General features: G+C 47.9%; 7 protein-coding genes and 1 non-coding gene across 8 annotated transcripts; 3 read left to right on the top strand and 5 right to left on the bottom strand.

Moving 5' to 3' along the window:
• Nucleotides 1-557: 557 nt before the first annotated feature.
• Nucleotides 558-1,511, top strand: FPOAC1_003459 (uncharacterized protein; the record flags this gene model as incomplete). Its single annotated transcript, XM_044848024.1, has 4 exons — nt 558-769; nt 822-1,094; nt 1,158-1,330; nt 1,372-1,511. The coding sequence occupies 4 exons, from the start codon at nt 558-560 to the stop codon at nt 1,509-1,511; spliced, it is 798 nt and encodes a 265-aa protein (XP_044713940.1).
• An 843-nt stretch (nt 1,512-2,354) lies between these two features.
• Nucleotides 2,355-4,324, top strand: FPOAC1_003458 (uncharacterized protein; the record flags this gene model as incomplete). Its single annotated transcript, XM_044848023.1, has 3 exons — nt 2,355-2,564; nt 3,825-4,097; nt 4,148-4,324. 3 exons carry the CDS (start codon nt 2,355-2,357, stop codon nt 4,322-4,324), a joined length of 660 nt encoding a protein of 219 aa, XP_044713939.1.
• Nucleotides 4,325-4,509: 185 nt separating this feature from the next.
• Nucleotides 4,510-5,782, top strand: FPOAC1_003457 (uncharacterized protein; the record flags this gene model as incomplete). Its single annotated transcript, XM_044848022.1, has 7 exons — nt 4,510-4,644; nt 4,692-4,851; nt 4,899-5,082; nt 5,131-5,191; nt 5,238-5,304; nt 5,348-5,409; nt 5,459-5,782. 7 exons carry the CDS (start codon nt 4,510-4,512, stop codon nt 5,780-5,782), a joined length of 993 nt encoding a protein of 330 aa, XP_044713938.1.
• Nucleotides 5,783-8,143: 2,361 nt separating this feature from the next.
• On the bottom strand, nt 8,144-8,237 carry FPOAC1_003456. The gene has a single exon. It is a non-coding gene; the product is annotated as a tRNA-Ser (tRNA).
• A 710-nt stretch (nt 8,238-8,947) lies between these two features.
• FPOAC1_003455 (uncharacterized protein) lies at nt 8,948-10,558 on the bottom strand (the record flags this gene model as incomplete). The annotated part of the gene is made up of 4 exons (XM_044848021.1): nt 8,948-9,090; nt 9,137-9,888; nt 9,935-10,318; nt 10,362-10,558. 4 exons carry the CDS (start codon nt 10,556-10,558, stop codon nt 8,948-8,950), a joined length of 1,476 nt encoding a protein of 491 aa, XP_044713937.1.
• Nucleotides 10,559-12,002: 1,444 nt separating this feature from the next.
• FPOAC1_003454 (uncharacterized protein) lies at nt 12,003-13,321 on the bottom strand (the record flags this gene model as incomplete). The annotated part of the gene is made up of 3 exons (XM_044848020.1): nt 12,003-12,685; nt 12,734-13,143; nt 13,200-13,321. 3 exons carry the CDS (start codon nt 13,319-13,321, stop codon nt 12,003-12,005), a joined length of 1,215 nt encoding a protein of 404 aa, XP_044713936.1.
• Nucleotides 13,322-18,053: 4,732 nt separating this feature from the next.
• Nucleotides 18,054-19,468, bottom strand: BTN1 (battenin CLN3 protein; the record flags this gene model as incomplete). Its single annotated transcript, XM_044848019.1, has 2 exons — nt 18,054-19,279; nt 19,327-19,468. 2 exons carry the CDS (start codon nt 19,466-19,468, stop codon nt 18,054-18,056), a joined length of 1,368 nt encoding a protein of 455 aa, XP_044713935.1.
• Nucleotides 19,469-19,889: 421 nt separating this feature from the next.
• FPOAC1_003452 (uncharacterized protein) lies at nt 19,890-20,489 on the bottom strand (the record flags this gene model as incomplete). The annotated part of the gene is made up of 2 exons (XM_044848018.1): nt 19,890-20,208; nt 20,260-20,489. 2 exons carry the CDS (start codon nt 20,487-20,489, stop codon nt 19,890-19,892), a joined length of 549 nt encoding a protein of 182 aa, XP_044713934.1.
• Nucleotides 20,490-20,675: the final 186 nt, after the last annotated feature.

Here is a 20,675-nt window from a genome sequence, read left to right as displayed (position 1 = left end):
AAGGCATGAATGAGACAGAGATATCAGTATAATAGTCTAGTTTCTTCTGGAATCCATTAGAAGTCTGAGTTGCTGGGCAGCATAACAACCTATTGTTCCTTGTTCGGTGCTGTCGTCCAGATCTGTCACTCATTTTTTATCACTTATGCACACCTGGCAACGGAACAGGAACACGCATAAGATGTACCTATGCACGTGTAGGTCCCTGCCCTCGCTCTGCCCCTCTTTTTATTTTCCCCTTCTTCACCAACAATAAACCCCCCCAACTTCTCCTACCACCAACTTCTTCACTACAAATTCTTCTTCCATATTCAACCTACACAAACAAACAATCTATCCCTTTACACAATAACACACACTTGCCCTCCTATCCCTTCCTTTCCACACACACACGCACTTGTCACATCTCTTCATCCATCCGTCAACGTTTTGACCGTTAATCACACACAGGAGATCGGCCGCCTCACAAACGGTCACTCCACAAGCCCACCCCTTGCAGAAGTTGATGAAAATTAACTACTCCGATGGCCAAAGCTGGAGGGAATCTCTATTTTCTCATGGCACCAGCCCCCCTTTCGCCAGACAGTGCAAAGTGCACCTTTGAAACGGAACTTCCCTATGGCTTGGGATCGACTAACCCATGTCCAACCGCTGTTCACATGGAACCTTACTGTTCCTCACGAGGACGGTCGGCACCATACCTGACCACTGGAAAGCCCCCAGAGTTATACAAACCTGGGCGGCCCAGCTCCTGGCGGGACACTGAAAGGTACAAGATTCGCTCAAAGATAACTGCTAAAGGAAATGCTGACCTCATCCAGGTATTCTGTGCGAGACACAGACCTTTACGTTAGTGCTAGGAATATTTCTTCACTACCTCTGCAGACAACAACTCCTTTCGCCCATCAAAAGGCAAAGGCCTGCCAGTTCTCTGCTGGACCTACGTACCAGCCTTTCCGCCCCCCAACCCTCATCAAAAGGCCCTCCTATTTGTTTAGCGATGAATCAGACCCAAGGCGGTCGTTGCAGACGACCATCTGTCTTGCCGACAGACTCTCTGGTAGCTTCTTCGAAAGAAAACATGCCCATTGGAGGTAAGTGTTTTTTCCCCTTCTATTCTTATACCCAGTCATCGTGTAGTATCTGACTCCAACAAGGCATTGTCATCAGCCTCCTTCGACCCGGGGACATCTTCCCTGGCATGGATGGACAGGGCTTGTTGGCAACATGAACGGTGGTGGTTGGTGCCTGGGGGGGATAAAGACGAGCAGATACGGGTGTGCCAGAGATACCCTGAGGAGAACGAGGGGCGAGTTGGCTCGTGTTGTTGGTAGGATAGTCACGACGGTTGTTACCAGAGACTCATTGCAGTTTCTGGTAACAACCGTCGTGGCTATGCTGCCAACAGCATGAGCCTCATTGCACCCCGATCTCCTCGGGGTCTCTGGGCACCTGTGGCATACCAGAATCGCTGGTTGGTTTGGAATGAGCACTGCTCTGACTATGCCTGAAACTGAGCATCGGGAGGTAACCACTTTCGAACCATGGTTATGGTGCCAAAGTGGCATGCTGCCAACAGCATGAGCCACTCGCTCCTCGTGCCCCTCAGGGTAACCCATGCGCTTCGCTGGCCTCTGCAGAGTACCCGTTCTCCGCCGGGCCTACGTACCGGCCCTTTTGCCCACCTACCCCGGCTGCAATCATGGCTCTTTCGCGGACAACTTCATCGGCAAAGCTTCATCGACAAGGAAATAAACATTCTCTACACTGTATCATCAACAAATTTCTGAGTTTTTCTATCAGTCATGCTCTTGCGTCTTGCAGGATAATGTTGACCTACGTGTACTGGGGGAGGATTTGGCTTCGATGGTTTTGTCTCTTCTTATTGTTAGATTTCTGGTACTCTGGGAGAAGTATGCGTTTGGTAATTCTATTTACACAATAAATTGGAGCTTGCTCCCCAAAATATTAAAAACACCGGCTTGTTCTATGGTTCAACTATGTGACTGCTTGTAAGGTTCTTGTTTCTTGAGGTAGGTTTGGATTACCTCTGTACACCAGGCAGCCAGAGATTAACTTTATCATCAACATGCAGATGCTTCCACAAATTATTCCACATCCCAAACTATACCTCAATTAAGTTGGCATTCCATATCCTTATTGATGTTTGTTTTGAACCCTAAGACCTTCATTAAACTTCAAAATGAAAACTTACTCACTCTCCCAGGCATATAAAGCACTCTCGTCCCTTGGTTTTGTCTCTTCCCTTCCTAACCACTTCTCGTCACAAATTGATCTTCCTTCCCCTACTACACACACACGCATCAACAAGTCTCCCTTATCGGCCTTTCATCATGTATGACAAGAAAAGGGTGCCCAGCGCGGAAGCTCTCGCGGCGGCGATGAAAGGCAAGTGGAATGCGGAAGCCTTTTCCAAGTTGTCCTGCTTCGACCAGGCGGACTGTTACTACCTACAAAACTGGCCATTGTTCATACAGTTCCAGAAAGATGTTGTTCACACAAAACCCGGGGGATTTTACGCTTACTCAGATATACGTAAATGGGTACGTAAAGCCAGGTTGTATCTTTATGAAGCGGACTATAAGAGATCGGTATTTATCCCATCACCATTGCCCCAATGCAAAGGACATTACTGACTATAAGCGCAAGCATCGAGAGGCAAAAAATGCGCTTCTGTGCCCGACTGACCACCGGAAGCTATTTCTTCCCGACTCTGCCTTGATTGATCTTTCCGAGGATTTTACTGTCCCTGGTGATCCCCCCTCGGACGCCAAATTCCTTATGGCCTTACTGATCTCTTTATTTTTCCTTATTCTCTTACAGGGTTTATGGAACAATTATACCTCTCATCTGTTACTTCGAGCTTTGAAGACTAGATAATAACTGCATAGTCATAGTTCTTGAGGACGGCCATTCTATTCGGAACGAGGTTTAAGAGTATGCATAACATCTTTCCCTCTGTTTTCAATGACTACCACTGTCTTCGGAGCCTTTTCCAATGACTTTTCGGGTTCTTGGTGTCAGTTACAACCCTTGAGGCATCTTTCAGGGCGATTTGAAGCTCTGTGTACGGAAAACCAGCACAAGCAGAAACAAGTATTGGTGGAGGGAATAAGGGATCGTGCCTGTTGGATATTTCTCCAAATCATCTTTTTGCTAGACTTATACTCTAGAAATAGGCATTGAACAATATATACAATCACCAAGATTACCAATCCTCGATCGTCTCCATATTGACGCATGTTCCAGTAGAAACTTGAGTACCATGCAATATCTTCTTTGTTCAGTACTTGTATTTTGGACGAGGCACAGACCGGAGACTCGCCCGAGAACAGAGACTTGTTCAACTTGGATCCTCAGTACTTGATGAATAAAGAGAACAAGGCCACGCCTCTAAATTAACGCGGTCCAAAACCGCTTTGAAACGAGCGCACTCAATTCTCTGCTGTCACCAGGTAAGTGGCCAATATCTTGGGCCCATCCAGATCCATACCCACCGTGAACAGTTGATTTTCTCCACCATCATTACTCGGCAGCCTTTCTTCCTTGACTTTGGCCCTACGTTCCATCAAGTGGCTGTGATACCACGATCGTAACAGGCCAACCAACACCAGAGGCGCAAACCCAATCGTTCTTGCAGCTTCCCTAGCCGCTGCAGCGGTTCCTTTCGCAGAGCCGCCCGATCTGACCGACGACATCGAAATAGGTACAACCGCGGGGACGTCGATAAAACATCCGCTTTCCCATCACTTGCTCTGCTCAACCTTTAAAGCTTTGGAGTCTTGCTAACATGAGTGAGACAGTTAGTGGCGGTGGCCATCCCAAATCTAGATACAACAGGCGACCAACGAGAATATGGCGCGCTCTCAGCAACGGGTATCACAAGAACACAGCACGAGCTTGAGAAGGAGATGAACCGCGATGCCATCACCCGACACGACTGCGCCGGAACCAACGAAACGGGAGAGATTAATGGTTGTGGTACTGTTACACATTCCCGACTGTGTCGATCCCTTCGTTCAGATTGCAGTGGCCCAGCCTCGGAGTTGCCACAGCCCCAGGACGAAATAATTCAGGTAATAGCTTTATCTTATCTCGGACCTACTTCTAGGCTGACCGAATTTAGCATTTATTCATTGTATTTGTGACCTATTTGCTAGCCCAGCAACGTTTGCCACTCTCATCTCTTCCCCAAAATCGCCATATCCCACGTGCCTCTTGGCTTACAGCAAAAGACGCACCCACGTTCCCTGCAAGATCTACACGTGCATCACCCGCGCATCGCTGTTGGATCTACCACTAGTTACTTCGCAGATCTACAGGGTTCACGCTCCCGTTTGTCTAGGCGTCGATTTAAATCCCCATTCGTCACCGAGACGGAATAAACCTCGCGCGAGTGGCAGGCCGTCTTGGCTTGCTTTAAGCTTAAAAGACGACATGGAAGCTGATACAACTTTGATGTTCTGCACGATGTCTTGATCTTTGAAAATGGTTACCACATCTCTTCTCCTTCAGCTGGCATTATTGCCTTGCTTGGCTATTAGTTCTTCTCTTGCGCCCAGAGCAAAGTCCTTTGACTATGATTCCCTTACCCTGAGAGAAGTTGGCGCTCGCAACACCCTTGTAAGTAAATCATCTCTCTGCAATTGAACACTCGTTGACAATTCTAGGACTGGCGTGTGTGGCTCGAGAAAGACGGCCAGCCTATCTCCTTCTGGCACGACATTCCTTTGTATCCTGAAAAGGGCAACAACCGCATCGTGAGCTACGTTGTCGAGATTCCTCGGTGGACTGACGGCAAGATTGAGACCCGTCGCGATGAGCCTTTGAGTATGCCTCCCAGACCCGATGATCAATACCAGTCTGACCACCCACAGATCCCATCTTCCACGACGACAAAAAGACACAACCCCGTTTCGTGGAAAGTGTATGGCCTCACAAGTCCTACCCCTTCCACTACGGTTCTATTCCCCAGACGTGGGAGAGTCCCAACTTTGACCACGACTTTACTGGATACCCTGGTGACAACGATCCCATTGATCTGTTTGACATAAGCGAGGTGTAGGTGTTTTCATTTAATTGAAGCGACAGGGCTGACCATTAGCATAGTCCTGCCCACGTTGGCCAAGTCAAGTCTGTCAAGGTTCTTGGTGGACTCGCTCTCAACGATGTGAGTTTATGGTCCGCTATGCAGTACAAATTACTAACCTCTCTAGGGCGGTGAGACTGACTGGAAAGTCATTGCCGTCGATACCAAGGACCCCCTTGCTAAGCTCGTCGAGTGTAAGTTACCCAACCCGATACAATCCTAAACTAACATTCCCAGCCGTCGAGGATCTCGAAAAGTACCGCCCCGGTCTCGCAAAGACTTTCTACAACTGGTTCACCGTACGTACGTCCCCTGCCGTCTTTTCTTCACGCCCGCTAACACTCTCAGTACTACAAGGTCCCTCGTGGCGACGATGTCCTCGAGATTGTCGGAGGAGACTACCAGAATGCCAAGTTCATGGCCAAGACCATCAAGAGCAGCCATAGCGATTGGCAAGATCTTGTGCGCGGAAAGGTTGACTCCAATGAGATCAACTACAACCAGACCAGCTCCAAGAATTACAAGAGCTACATCAAAAGCAAGGATGCCACCAAAAAGTTCGGTCTTCCTGCCGAATCCAAGATTCTTCCTGCTGCAGAGAGGCCGCCTAAGTATGATCTGTGGTATTACTTGGATGAGGATTACAAGTTGATTGAGCTTGGCAAGAAATGAACATCGGTGGATTGAGCGACATGTATCAAGGCTGTCTCCTGTCAAGATCTATTACCCCAAACTAGCCGTCTGACTTTGAATCCTGGGTGTAGAATTGCTACTTGAGCTATCGAGATACAATCAGAGCCTACCACGTAGGACTGACCATTGCATTTTATGTACCCTAAACGACCTTTGCTACTATGTTCATAGTCGCGCTCGTGTAGTCGCCGGACTGGTGCTGAGGGCGAGACTTATAGAGCCGGTTGTAGTAGGCGTCGTGGTGCTTTTCTGGGTTTGCAGTCTCTCAGGGTCATGGCCGCTAGATTATGCATTGATTGCTAGAAAGTAAAGTCAGTATCTAGCAACATTTAAAGCCTTGAAAACGTATAGCTGCGTCAAGACTTTAGTGGTCGCTCGGAGTGAGCAAAGGGGTCAAGACCGGGACTGTATATCCTACTCCCTCTACCTAACCTTTATATGTTAAGTTATGTGACCATATTGTCAGAGGAGTGGTGCAGTGGGAATCCGCACCTAAACAAACCTACACTCCTAAAACAAACCTAATTCTCTAAAAACCGCTCCTACAAATACTCTCACCCCACTGCACCGCTCTTCTTTTTGCATTTTATGAGTTCGAACCCCATTAGTTAGATGCTGTAAGAAAGGGCTATACTAAGCCTTGATTATATGATTTCGGCCCCGACCCCTTTCCGTAGACGGGATAGCCTTATATGAACCACGGCGTTTGCTGGCCGTATAGTTTTCTTTGGCATAGGTAGGTATGTGACAGAGTGAGTTCCTGTGGGTGTGAAGGAATACCATGTACCTGTTGGTTCCGCCGTGGAAAATATCGCAGCGGAGATCCTGTTAAATAATTTTACCAGGCGGGTGAACATGTGGCTACGCCTGCCACTTCATGTCAGTTGAGGATGCTCAAAAGCGCGCGGTAGTAGCTACCCACGCACGTCAGTACCACGGTTGGTAGGCCGTGATCCATCTTCACCCGATTTGATGAAAGTCGCAGCCGCCAAGGTTTCCTTCTTTGAACTTTTGTTCTTACACCACTCTGTTGTTTTGGTGTTGGGATACTCAAAGTACAAACCAGTATCTAAAAAGAAGAAAAAGAAAAGCCCTAGTTATCGCGCCGGTTGTGCTCCCCCGGAAAAGATCATGCCGTGATCCAGCGGCGCGTCACGACGCCTATTGCAACCGGTCCTACGAGTCTCGCCCTCAAGACCAATCCTACGGCCAAACGAGCATAAGTACCATGTACATATGAGATGGGGAGTGGTCAATTTTTGCCTGCCATCATGCCTTGAGGGATGTTTTGTGACCCAGAGACACTTATGGGGACGTTGCCCGCCCACCACTGTTGGTGCAAGAACTGCTCAACGAGAACTTCCAATACGATTGCGACGACGATAAGCCAAAGTCTCATGGCCCGTGGAACACAGCGACCGGATCGCAGAGTGAAGGAATATGCTAAGACACTTGGCAAGGTTCACGAGGTCTTGTCCTCTGCAGAGATCAAGTAAACATGCTGAGCGGGCAGGAAGCCAAATGGACATGGATATTTACAATGGCTATGCTACAAAGCTACTTCTTCTATTAATACTTAGATCGGGAATAAAGTCACAATGTAATACTTGCTTATCACAGGTATTCAGAAGTAGTACCCTGTCAAGTTGCCCGCCTTGTGCTAGTTCCTCATCAATGTCCGTATCCGTCTTCTCGAAAGTCCCTGAGAGGGCACGCCGTAGCCAAAATCACTTGGGGTTACCCAGCTACCACTGCTCTGTCCTACCAGCAGTAATAAACTTGCATATGTTTCTATATTAATGAGAAGTGGCGTGGTTGGCGTTGAGGCAGGTTTGGCAATGGCGGAACCGTCGCTGTTTTGGAAATGTGGTCGGGCGACCTCAAGACACCACAACAGTTACCTGCAACAGATGAAATCAAGGTCAGTTTATACTGTTTAGACCATCCCTTTAGGTTATCTGTTCTCGCATCCTAAGTCTAAGGGACGGGAAAATGTTGCCCGCCGCGAGGGTGATTTGGTGATTTGAGATGTTGGCTCTGATGTTTAACAATGAACCACAACTCGATTTTCACACTTCCGATAACTAACCATGCGGAAATTTTGGCAAAGTACAAGTCTGAAATAGAGTGCCAGGGTGCGAAAATATGTAAACGCTACAAAAACCCAGCCGAAAAATGTCATGATCGAAAAATGAGGGTATCACCACAACGGCGTGACTGGCGTGCTTCTGGACGGACTTGGCTGTGTAGTCCCTCCAAAGTAAATGCGGAACAAAAAAGTACGTCTCCAGCCAAAAACACCAAAGTTTCTCACCAAGATACACATCAAAAAATTTGAATCGACAACGGCAGGATTCGAACCTGCGCTCCCGAAGGAAATCGCTTACGGCTTGTTGCTTCGAGGCGATCACGTTAACCACTCCGTCACGTTGCCTAGATGATTCGTTATGACTCTAGCTTTCGAAAGATGTATATATGGTGCTGGTGAGTGGGTTGTGCAAGGTTTGACGAGTGTCCCCCACCTTGCCCCACACACACATCTAGATGTGTCCCACTTACAGCCACACCTCTTGTTTACCTGCTGTACACTCAGAGTCTCTTGTTCGATAGAATTGGACTCAATGCCTTCATTTCTTGTATTCCTCACTCTGTTGTTTTGATATCGCTGAGGGATATGAGAATCACGTGCATTCGGTTAAGGTTTGTGGGTCCCGCTCAACGGTCCGTCCCCACAATTCCGATTGGTACGTATTTTTGTCTATGCATCTAAAGGAGTATGCATGAACCGAGTCTCATACCTGCACCGTTCCAGTCACCAACAAAACGGCTGTGTTTCGATATTTCGCCATCACGCTCAGAACGAGCAGTTGGACGAACTGTGAAATGAATGACTACACACCCAATACATGGTTGGCATTCTCATTCTATTCGACTTGTATAGTCCCAATCCACCATTTCTTGAACGTCTGTTTGTAATTTAATATCCTGACGTAGTGTTTCTATGTCTTTTGGTGATGATGGTCGCAGATGCCGTCTCAGGGTACCAAAAACTGGCTGTGGAAGATATACCGTTTTATTTTGTTTATATCACATATTTACCCATTTCATAAAAGCTGAGAAGCCTGTCTTGGTAATACTAAATCCTCAACTAAATTGCACCGTCTCATAAGAACTCTTCGCCCTGATCTTGGGACCATACTTGAACAACACCCAAGGAACCGGCAACAGAGCCAATGCAACAAACCCAAGAAGACTGCTAGCCCAATCAATCCCCAACTTCTCGTACACTGCGACTTGTTAGCTTGTGTCCAAGTGTGTCACGAATAAACTTACTCTGGATAGTAAACAGCGGAAACACGCCCGCAAACCCATACCGCGCAAGACTATTCGCACTCGCAGCGCTAGCAACAACGTTTCCATGATATGTATCCGTGATATACTGCATTGTACTAACAAACACGCACAGATTCCCCCATGCAAAGATGATCATGGCTGCTGCGGGACTCGCCCACGACACTCCTGGTCTCGCTGTCCAGCCAAACCAAAAGAGTCCGATGGGTAATCCGATACTTCCAATCAAGGATGGGTAAAGACGATGCTCTGGAGGTATCTGGTGCGGAGGATATCTACTCGCTTGCTTGCGGTACAAGAGCACATCACAGAGGATGACAGTAACGAGGCCAAGAAGACAGCCGATGACGATGGAAAGAAACACCAGCCCCGACTCCTCGATGGAGAATTGGTATGTTCTTCCAAATGTATAGGGAACAGCAGCGAAGAAACTGAACAACGTTCCAAACTCGGCTGCGACGTATAGACAGATAAAGCCAGTGATGGGTTCGAACAGCAGCATTCGAACAGGTCGCACCACAGCTACAAGCGCAAACATCTTGAGTCGAGCAGCCAAAGGAGGCGGCGGATCAATCTTCAATCCCTTCTTTTTTGCGAGTCTGCGTTTGATGACTGGATGGAAAGTCTCATGGGCGAACGCCGCGACGATCATGGCGAGGATGGAGAAAAAGACCAACGTCCACTGTGTCCAACGCCATCCTTTTCGATTCACCACGAAGGCTCCTATGACCGGCCTGCATCGTCAGCTTTGATTCCCTCCTTCTTTCGGTAATAACTCACCCTAATCCAGGTCCCAAGAAGGGCATGAGTATAAACACCGCCGAAACAGGCCCTCTGTTCTTGGGCGTAAACGTCTCAGACAAAGTCCCAGGCGCAACAGCAAGAACAGGCGCCCAACACAAACCCGCCATGAAGCGCAAGAAACACAGCGCTCCTATGTTATGCACAAAGCCAGCACCGATGGTAAACAAAGCTCCCAGGGGAACACTCGCGGCGTAAATGGCGTAGCGACCGATGGTTTCTGATAACGGACCGCCGATGATGGGTCCGAAGCCCAAGGCGAGGACGTACATCGTCAAGGGGAGAAGAGCGACGGTTGAACTGACGTTGAATTCGGACATGAGGTCATTGCGCGCTGGACTCATGATTGATGTACCGATTGATCTATGTTGTTAGAGCGGAAAGTCATGGGAGAGTGTGTACGTACGCGAGTATAGCTGATGAGGAGAGCATCACCACCTGCAAAGCCTTTTTCCACGCGGGCCAGTTGTATGGATTCTCAAGACTGGTATCCCAATCATCTGCATCTTGTTCTTCCGGTCTTGTAACTTCGACATCATGCTCTGTCGTCGATTCATTGCCCAACGATGCCTCACCTTCATCTTGTTTCGTGATAATTCCCATGATGTGATATGCTCTACTGTCGCTGTTCCTCAATTCTGAGGCGCAAGATGCATTTTATTTACGTTTCAATACATCAATTGCTTATCAACAATACCTCAGGAGTCCGACGGTGTAGTTTGAAGTGCGCGGAAGTGTCCCGCAGGAGTATTTATGCGATTTCCCCGTCTGGTTATGTGATTAGTGATCGACTTTAGACGAGCTGCACTACAACAAACGCAAACAGCTCGGATTTAGGATTAATGATCATAGACGCGGCAAGTAAGCATTACTTGTTCACATCGTTCAATTAACCCGATTATAAAGCTTGGGTTACATTTCGTCTTGTTGTGTCGGTTTGGAGTACCTCGGCTCTGGGATTGATTATCACCAACAATTGACTATATGGCGGGCAAATGATTGACGCAAATGACCTGATCCCCTCATTCTAACGAATTATAGCGCGAAGTATTGAGTTTCGTATCAATTCCGTCTTCTTTGGCTTAGGAATTGAGTCGGCATGTTTTGTCTTGTTAGAATTCTGGTTCTCCATTGACAATGCTTGGCATCGAGCAGAGACACTCATTTTTGGGCATCCCCATGACCTTGAATCGCATGCAGTGCCCTTATGTGTGTTGACGCGGTGCTTTGTATGTTGTTGATGTTAGATAGTGACGATGAAGACGGAATGAGTTGCCATTGTCCGCGCGACAACAGAGACTCCCTCGAGAGTAAAGCAATCTCAATCGAATGTCTAGAAAGATACCAATTGCACGTAGCCTTAAAATGATAGGACTATCTCATTTCTCCCTTAAAAAAAGTCCAGGTCTTTAGTCCCAACGTTCACCATCTTGAGTATAAATGTTGAAGAGCAGATGTAGGGTAGGGTTTTTGGTAGAATCGTGTTAGGCCCGAATACAACAGATTTGTTTTGTTAATGGAGATATAGGTGGCTCAACCTGTGATAAGAGCAATTAATGCTACAATCTTCAAACTATCATTTTAATTCTCTGTCAATCTAGATCCTGTCTGTGGTATAGCCGTGTGTGCGTGTATTGGCGACATCAAACGACATGGAGTTACGTATTCCTCTTGCGATTTACTACGACATATCCCTGCGCTCCAGTCACAAGTCAATCATCAAAAAGACACTTGTTAAACTCATATTTCTTATTACTCATAAATCGAGTCATGCTGAAACTCGAATGCATTACATTGCGTCGCATACATGGTGTGAAAAATGATCCAAACATCTCGATTTCGGTATCAACAGCTCAAGTCGGCCCTTTGTAAACCATAAAACACTCCCAAAAACACCATAATGAAGCCCAATTTGGGTTGGGGGATAAAAGGTGTACCACTCTCCTGGATGGTATAGTTAAAGTACAGTTATTAAAAAAAAGATTCGAAAGCCGTGCTCATGTCCGTCTTTTCTAGTACTCTCGTCTCATTAAAGCATGTTCATTATTTAGTCCTTCCAGGCCATGACATCTCGCTCAGAGATGAAGAACTGGGGCTTCTCGTCGAGGAATTGCTTGTGGAACATCTCCAGCAAATCACCAGGGACTTGCTGGCCGATGACGACCTTGATGTGGTCCTTCTTTCCGGTCCAGAGATGCTTGATGAACTTTCCTTCACATCCAGACTTGCTCTCGGGGAAACCGTTGGCCTCAGTGCAAGGAAGATCCTTGATGTCCTTGGGGTAATCGTAACGGATGTAGGTACCGAAACCACCCTGATCGGTAGGCTTTCCGGGGCGGTTCTTTCGGAAGTCGACACAGTCGGGGTGCTTGCCACCCTCGTTGGGGCAGTCCTCCCACTCCTTGAGAATCTCAAAGGTCTTCTCGTTGTTCTGGAGAACGATGAAACCAGTGTTGAGGTAGACCTTGTCAAACTTGTCCATGTTGTTCTTGTGGGTAGGATCGTAGGCAAGAGCCAGAGAGTTGGTGTCGGGGTGAAGCTGCCAGTAGTTCATGAGCCACTCAAAAGGCAGGTCGATGTGGTGGAAGACGGCATCGGAGTCAAGGAAGATGCAGGCCTTGTGCTTCTTGAGGATCTTGGACAGAATCGGGGGCTTCTTCCACGAGTTGCGGCGGTCCTCAAAGGGATCGGTGATGTCAACGTAGTAGTACTTGTAACCGTGGTTCTTGGCTGTAAGAGGTTAGAAATAGAAACTTGTTTAGGGAGGGTTGCACAAACCATAGAGCCAGTGGTTCAGAACACCAAGAGACAGACCGTGAGTCTCGTCAGCGCGGTCCCAGCTCATCAGACCCTCAGAGAAGATTTGGCCGGGCTCGTTGAAAGGACGGTTGTCAAGATCGATAATGCAAAGCTCCTCGCCAACCATGCTGGTCCACTTGGCCTCTCCGGGGAGCTCCATGGGGAAAGCACCGAAAGGTGAGTATTTCTTATCGGTAGGCTTAACCTTGGCCTTCATGATGTAGTTGAAGTAGTAGTCGCCAAGCTCGGTAGAAGCGTTGGAAGGGTGGTCGGGCTTGGACATGGCGCCATGGCTAGACTCAGTCTGTTGGGGCTCAGTCTTTGCAGGCTCATCGTGGTGAGAGTGATCATGGTTGTCGCCAATGATGGAAGTCTCGGTATCGGTAGCGCTGTTGCATCGTTAGCGATCGGTCGATCCGCCAGGATTCTCGAGAGGACAACTCACACATCAGTAGGAGGCTCCCAGGTGTCGAGATGGTTGTAGGCCAGGCTAACAAAAGCGACCAAGAAGATGACGGTGCCGGCCATAAGGACCGTCGACCGGTTCGTACGCACTTGACCGAACATTGTGGGCAAGCGATTCTGTTTTCCGACGCGCGTACTTTTCAGATATTCAGACGAGGGAATGAAAAGTGCCGACAAGGACACAAGAAGCAGAACCAAAACCCAAAGCGGCACGCGACGTCGCTTGGGATGATGAAAAAAAAAACTATGGTATCTGTAATGAAGAAAGAAAGACGAACGGTGAAGAAGGAGGAAGAAAGAAGAGAGGAGCAGAGTAAAAAGAGGAACCAGGTTCTGATAAGGCCAGAAAAGACGCAGGGGGGGTGTGGACGTTGACGTTAAGAATGGATTGTTCTCAAGTGGGATGAATTGAATTAAATTAAATAAAAAGCGGACAGGGGAGGGGGGAGGAGAATAACTAGGTAGGTATCCGTAGACTAGAGGGAGGTGGACGGAGATGGTCGGGGAAGCCTGAAGGAGTAGAGAAACAGAGGGGGCATGGAGGCGGGAGGAAGGAGGAAGGAGGCCCGTGAGAGAGGAAGCACCTGCAAGATTGGATTGCACGGATGCAAGGTTGCATGGCATCCATGGCATGGCATGGCAAGGCAAGGCAAGACTTCCACTTCCCGCTCACTGTTTTTTTAGTGCATTGGCTACACTAAAATTGAATGGCCGGCTTCAAACGCTTCTTTGGGGCTTGGATCCAAGCATGAGGCTTGAAGTGGCGATGAATCAACAACCAATACCAATCATTCTCTTTTTTTGCCAAGTGAATCAGGGGGTTATCGCAGTATATGGTATTGTATCTATCGAGTTTCAATTGTCTCCTTTTCTCTTGTCAACGACCACAAAGGTCTTGCTTGGTCTTGTTCCCAACCCCCTGAAGTAGTTTACCTTGTAGGGAATAGTTGACGTTGACCAATGGGTAAAGTTCCTGTTAAGCTTAGTAGTAGTGGTAGTAGATCTGCTACTGCTAGGAGCCCCTTTAAATCTGTTACTGTAGCATGATGCGTCATAATGTGTCCCAAAGATTACTGTAATAGTATCTTTGATCTGTTTGTTATACAGTGTTTGCTTCCCTGTGGAACTTGACAAACTGGCATAGTCTCTAGTCAAAGAGCAAAAGAAAAGAAATTCAGCTGGAAATATGAAAGGGTCGACCAGAGAATATCTGTTCAACCACCCCCTGCAGATACATCTTACATCTCGATCAGACATTGGATGGCACTCCCTTTCGGGAAGCCACTTGCATGGTACGGCCTTGATTGCGATGCACTCATACAGCCAATCAAACAATAGCTTATCTGCAACGTTGTCGCTAGGCGGAAATTTGGCTTGGCCTTTTTTTTCTTGTCTAATTTGATAGAGGCCCCTCTCTATCAATGGACAGTAAGCAGTAGCAACAATAAGCAGAGTAAAGCAATTGAATTGATGGACAATATTCAAGGGCTTCCTTCACTGGTATGCCATCAGGATTCTTACAAGATAATCAGTCCCTAAAAACAGCTTACAACTCTCCCTTGAAAAGCGTTAGCCTTGCGCTGGTATTTTGTCTCGGTCTCCCTGCTGAAGGGCTGAGACCCAACTCCCCATCAAAAACGCAAGGCAAGACATTATTGAGTCCCTGGAACAGACATCCATGTATATCTGATAGTTGAATAGAATCTTAGCTACGGAGTACTATGGTACAGGTGTCAAAATCTCAATAGTTGTACGCACGGCTATCCTAACGAACCTGAACCCAGCCAACCGACCTGTCAACTAAAAGATACGGTAAACTTTCATCTCGCATCTCCAGACTCCACCAAAAAACATCGGCTCACCTACAGAGTCCCCGTTCGTTAGACGTTAAGCGTTAAGCTCAATCGTGGAGAGATAGCGAGCGAGAGGACCATCCATTCTCGTGGATATAATGTTTCAATCCCTTCAATCCGTAAACCCATGTCTTGCACCAATATTCCATTCCCCATACTAAAACGAAGAATTTACGGATACACTCCGCTTGCTGCAATTTGGATCAACATTTTTTCCCATTGCGATTCACACCGATGAAACCTGCCAAGCCCGTCAGCACTAGGCCGTCATCCGTCCTCTTAGCTTGGCGGTCATGTCCTCCAACCTTCGTATCGTTGACTTTTTGAACAAAAAAGACTCGTATAAATAGACAATCATTCCACTGAAGCTTCATACTGTAACCTTGCTGCTCATCTCGAACTACTGCGCCGCAAAGGCGGTGTTTGCGTTGCTCATTACCGGCCTTTCCGTCAGCCACAAGGTGTCGCTTCTACCGAGCACCATCTAAACACGACACAACTTTTTTGTAGAATGATCTCATTCATTAATTTATTCGCTACTACATACTGTAACAAACGACTAGTCAATTTCGTGAGCGCAGTTATCTGTCCATCTTCTTCAACAATGTCGATCATCAACCGTCAGATTTTCATCTCCCACTCAATACAAGATCCAGAATTCAATTATTCTCTCTCTTTCGTCACATGCAATTTAAGCCTCTCATCGCCTTGCAGGGGAAAAGTGGTCTTCCCGGAACTCTCAACCTGTCTAACCAGGGGTTGTTTCCGATTTATTGGTCCATCTTCCCGTAAACCCGTCCGGCTTGTAGCTCTTTTGCGTCTAGACTCCAGAGAACAATTGTAAAATGAAATCCTGTAAGCTGACACAACGTTCATTCACTGCCCCCTGAATCGTTCGAGGTTTGGGTGGCATCCCGCTTATCGTTGAGGCGATCAGATAAAATATTACATGGATAAAGTTATACTCTCGCCTATTACGCAACTCTCCTCCATGTTACGCGTTGCTAATTACACGTTAAAAGAGGCGAATCTCGAAACACGTAACGTACATGATAAGCGGGTGCAACAGACAAGCGAGTGCAACAAAAAATCCCGCAATTTACATCTTCTCAACTTAATCAATTAATTTTCAACCACCAAATATGCCAGACCCAAATATTGAGGCTAGGATTCTTCTTGCACTTCGTGCCCTTCAAAATGACCCAAAATTAAGTCTCCGACGCGCCGCAGGCATCTACCAGGTCCGTTATTGGACTTTATATCGCCGACAGAAGGGTATCCTTTCTACGCGTGATTCTATCCCAAAATCACGCAAACTATCTGATCTAGAAGAACAGATCATAGTTCAGTTCATTCTCGATCTGGATTCGCGAGGGTTTCCCCCGCGACTGCGTTGTGTTGAGGAGATGGCTAACCGATTGCTCGCCGACCGCGAGACGCCGCCTGTCGGCAAGCGCTGGGCCTCTAACTTCGTCAAGCGACACAAAGACCTCAAGACGCATTTCCCCCGTAAATATGACTACCAGAGAGCCAAATGTGAAGATCCGACCATTATTCGCAACTGGTTTAGGCTCATAGCAAATGTAATTGCGAAGTATGGCATCCGACCTGATGAAATCTACAACTTTGACGAGACTGGCTTTATGATGGGCGTTATTGCGAGCGGAATGGTCGTCACAGGTGCTGAAAGGCGTGGAAGACCAAAATCAGTGCAGCCTGGAAACCGGGAATGGATTACAGTCATTCAGGCGATCAATGCCGAGGGCCAAGCGATCCCGCCGTTCATCATAGGTGCGGGCCAATATCACCTCGCCCACTGGTACCGAGAAAGCAACCTCCCGGGCGATTGGGCTATTGCGACGAGTCCTAATGGCTGGACAGATAACGAGATAGGCCTCGAGTGGCTAAAGCACTTCGACCGGTGTACTACCAAGCAATCAAAGAATCGCTATCGTCTCCTGATCCTCGACGGACACCAAAGTCACCACTCGGTCGACTTTGAGAGATATTGCAAGGCAAATAAAATCATCACGCTTTGTATACCGCCTCATTCGTCTCATCTGCTGCAGCCTCTTGATGTCGGGTGCTTTGGCCTGCTTAAGAAGGCTTACGGGCGAGAAATCGAGCATTTGATCAGATGCTCCGTAACCCACATTTCCAAAACCGAGTTCTTGCCGGCTTTTTACACCGCCTACCAGGCCACAATGACAGAGAAAAATATTAAAGCAGCCTTTAGAGGAGCCGGACTTGCTCCTCTCGACCCAGAAAGTGTAATCTCGAAGCTCGATGTGCAGCTGCGGACTCCAACGCCTGTGGAGGAGGTAGTTAGCCCCTCGACCCCTTGGGTCTCAAAGACCCCAAAGACTATCCTTGAAGCCGACTCTCAGCTTGAATATCTTGAAAAGAGAATCAAAAGGCATAAAAGTAGCTCTCCAGAGTCAATTCTAGAAGCATTGAGGTCTTCTTCCAAGGGAACAAAGATAGTTATGCATAAGGTTGCCTTATTAGAGGCCAGGGTCCAAGATCTTGAACAGGCAAATAAGATACTAAGCCGGCGGCGGAGGGCAAAAAGAACCCGGCTACAGAAAGGAGGGGTGATGACAGTAGAGGAAGGAAGGCAAGTAATTGATCAAACGGATGTTGATGCGCAGGCGGTGGCTGGACCATCGAGAAGTGGTGGTCAAGGAGGGCCTCCGCGAATGAAGGAAAGGCGCTGTGGAGCGTGCGGCAAGACAGGACATAATGCAAGGACCTGTCAGATACTTGTCGCTATGTCTATGGAAGAATATAGCGATTAATTTTACTTAATTAATAGTCTGTTGTGTTTTTATTGCTATTTCTATCTGAGATGTTGTGATGTTGTGTTGCACTCGCTTGTCTGTTGCACCCGCTTATCATGTACGTTAATGCATATATCAGAGCTTCTATAAACCCACATCTACAGATAAACCATCGCTAAACGCCTTGTGTATCCAACCGCTCTACTGACCCTGTGCAGAAATGCGTTGACACCAGTCCCTTCCATGCGCTACCTGGTAATTACACAGCTTGGTCTCCATCACGATGCTCAAAAGTCCGGCGATGGAGATTCCTCCACTATCACTCACGGTCGTCGCACCCAGACTGAATTCTCTGTCCTCGGCTGGCACGTTCTCCATTATTTCTGCGAAGCAATTGACGTAGACTCCACCTCCTAGCAGACCTTCCCAGAACACAATGATGAAAACGACGTAGACGGAGGGCAGGAAGAAGTACATCGCATGTAGGGTCAGAAGAACGAGATTCGCAATCTGAAGCATCGACGGAAGGTAAAGATGATGAATGCGGATCCACGGGGTAGACGATCGTGAGATAAAGACGCCCAGTTGATACAGAAATCCGTAGAATGGGTAAAATGCCCGGAATTCGTCAAATGGTGACTCCTCAAGAGGAAACAATAACGTAGGCGCAACACCTTGGTTGATCGTATACTCGGCCACGTACACCAGAAGCAACGGCATCATGTACGGCACAAACAGCTTCTTCACCTTGTTCAGCCTGTCTCTCACCGTGAATGAATCCTGATTGTTACGGGCAGAGTACGCAGTCGACGTGACAGATGGACCGGGAGCCAACAACGCTGACGAAGCAGTCCCTTGGTCCATATGATCCACGTCCTCATCCTCCAGATCCGGAATCGCATCGTAGTCTTTCCTTGTACCCTCCCGCAAAGGTCCAAGAGGCAATATCACAAAGAAACTGAGAAACATGATGGCAGGAAAGCACGCAGATATGAGCAGACTGCTACGCACACTTAATCCCCACCAATCGGTAAACATCACGTATAGTCCAGCACCAACCAAGCCCGCGGCGCCGGTTCCAGATCCCCAGCCTGCGAGGCTTATTGGGCCGTAGAAATGCGTCAAGCCGAGGAAGCTGAGTTCACCGCCACCAGCGCTTATACTCGCGAGAATTACACCGACAAGCTTGATCGCGACGGATTGGGTTCGCGGTGTCAAAGCAACCATGAGCATGCCGGCTGCGGACAAGGCTATGAATATGAGGATTCGAGTGCGATACGGAATGCGATGGATAAAGTACGGGGCGATCAACTTGGTAAGAAACGAAGGGACGACATCGGCAAGAAGGACGACGCCTTTGGGTAACGAACCGACGAGATCTTGGGCGGCGGAGAGGATAATCACGTAGAGGACATTATTGATGAGGCCTGAAAGATGTTAGCCAAGAAGTATTGAGAAGAACATCAGATCATACCAAAAAGCCAAAAGGCTACAACGACCTTCATGTCATGATGTCCCAGCAAAGCCGCAACTCTCGCCTTGTACGCGCCCCATGACGACGAAGGCGCGCCAGGCATGGGAAGTAAGCCAGAAGAAGATGGCGATAAGCCAGACATTTCAACAGTCTATCAGCACTTTGTCTTTATTGTTGAGAAAACAAAAGACATTGCGCCAGCTGTTGGCTAAAGAATAGGAGAGTTTATTGTGGCGGTCGCAATATTGCTGATAACAAGTCGTTACAGTTTCACATTCTAGCGGCTGGGTCACGAGATAAGGCCTCATGACGTTGATCATGCCCGCCTAAAGTGATTGTCACTGCGGGCTGCTAGCGGGAGCCCATAGTGGATGCAGATGGACTAAACTCTCCGGATTATCTCCATACGCTCCACATCTAACCATCATCATCACGATGTAAGAGAAAGTTGTTTGTGGTCATAAATCATGTCGATTTTAAATTACCAAGTAACCGTAAAGTCAACCCGCTAATGAATCCGTTCACTCCATTGATTTCGTTTCCATTCTGTTTGTTCCTTGCAATTAGTCGCCGCGAGCAGTCTCGATAGCGCTCTCGGGAGCAACATATCCCTGAGCAGAGTTGGGGTCAGGGACGCTGTCCTCAGTGTAATCAGCACCCTTGAACTGAGAGCCACCGGGGCCGGGAGGGTTGCGGCCGACGTTGGTGCGCATAGCCTCTTGGCCCTTGTCGGCAATGTCGTCTGCGGCACCGAGACCGGAACTCTGCTTGAAGCCAGCGGGGACAACATCGTTGTCATTGTAACCACCACGCTCGTCGTTGGCCTTTGCGAGCTTGTCCATGGGACCGCCCTCACCCTCGTACTGCTCACCACGGGCTTGTCTAGTAAGGAGTAAGTTACTGTGCAAGTAAATAGAAGTGAGTTATGCTTACCGGCCCTTGTCATCAGTGACACCACCCTCAGAGGGAGGAATGCGCTTGTTGTAGCCAGCGTTTGTGCTCAACTCATCACCGTACTCGACGTGAGCACCCTCAAACTTGTTCTCAGCCATTGTGTTGACACCAGCATCGTCACCACCAACAGGGCGGGCGGCACCAGTCTTGGCCTGGTAGGTGTTGAGGTCCTTCTCAGCGTCGAGGGCGATTTGCTCGTAGTTGGTCATTTTGAAGTGGTTTGTGTAGAAGATTTGTTTAAAAAGGAATTTGTGTTGCTTTGTTGTAGATGATGAGAGTGAAAGTGATGAATAACGATTCTTCAACACACGGGATGTCTATTATTTGTAGTGATAAAAGATCATTGTGATGTCATTATTATGATTTCATCGATAAACCTCGATGATTTCATCGCG

The sequence above is a fragment of the Fusarium poae genome, chromosome 1 (assembly GCF_019609905.1).
Source record: "Fusarium poae strain DAOMC 252244 chromosome 1, whole genome shotgun sequence".
Lineage (NCBI taxonomy): Eukaryota > Fungi > Ascomycota > Sordariomycetes > Hypocreales > Nectriaceae > Fusarium > Fusarium poae.
This window is presented reverse-complemented; position numbering and strand designations above follow the sequence as displayed.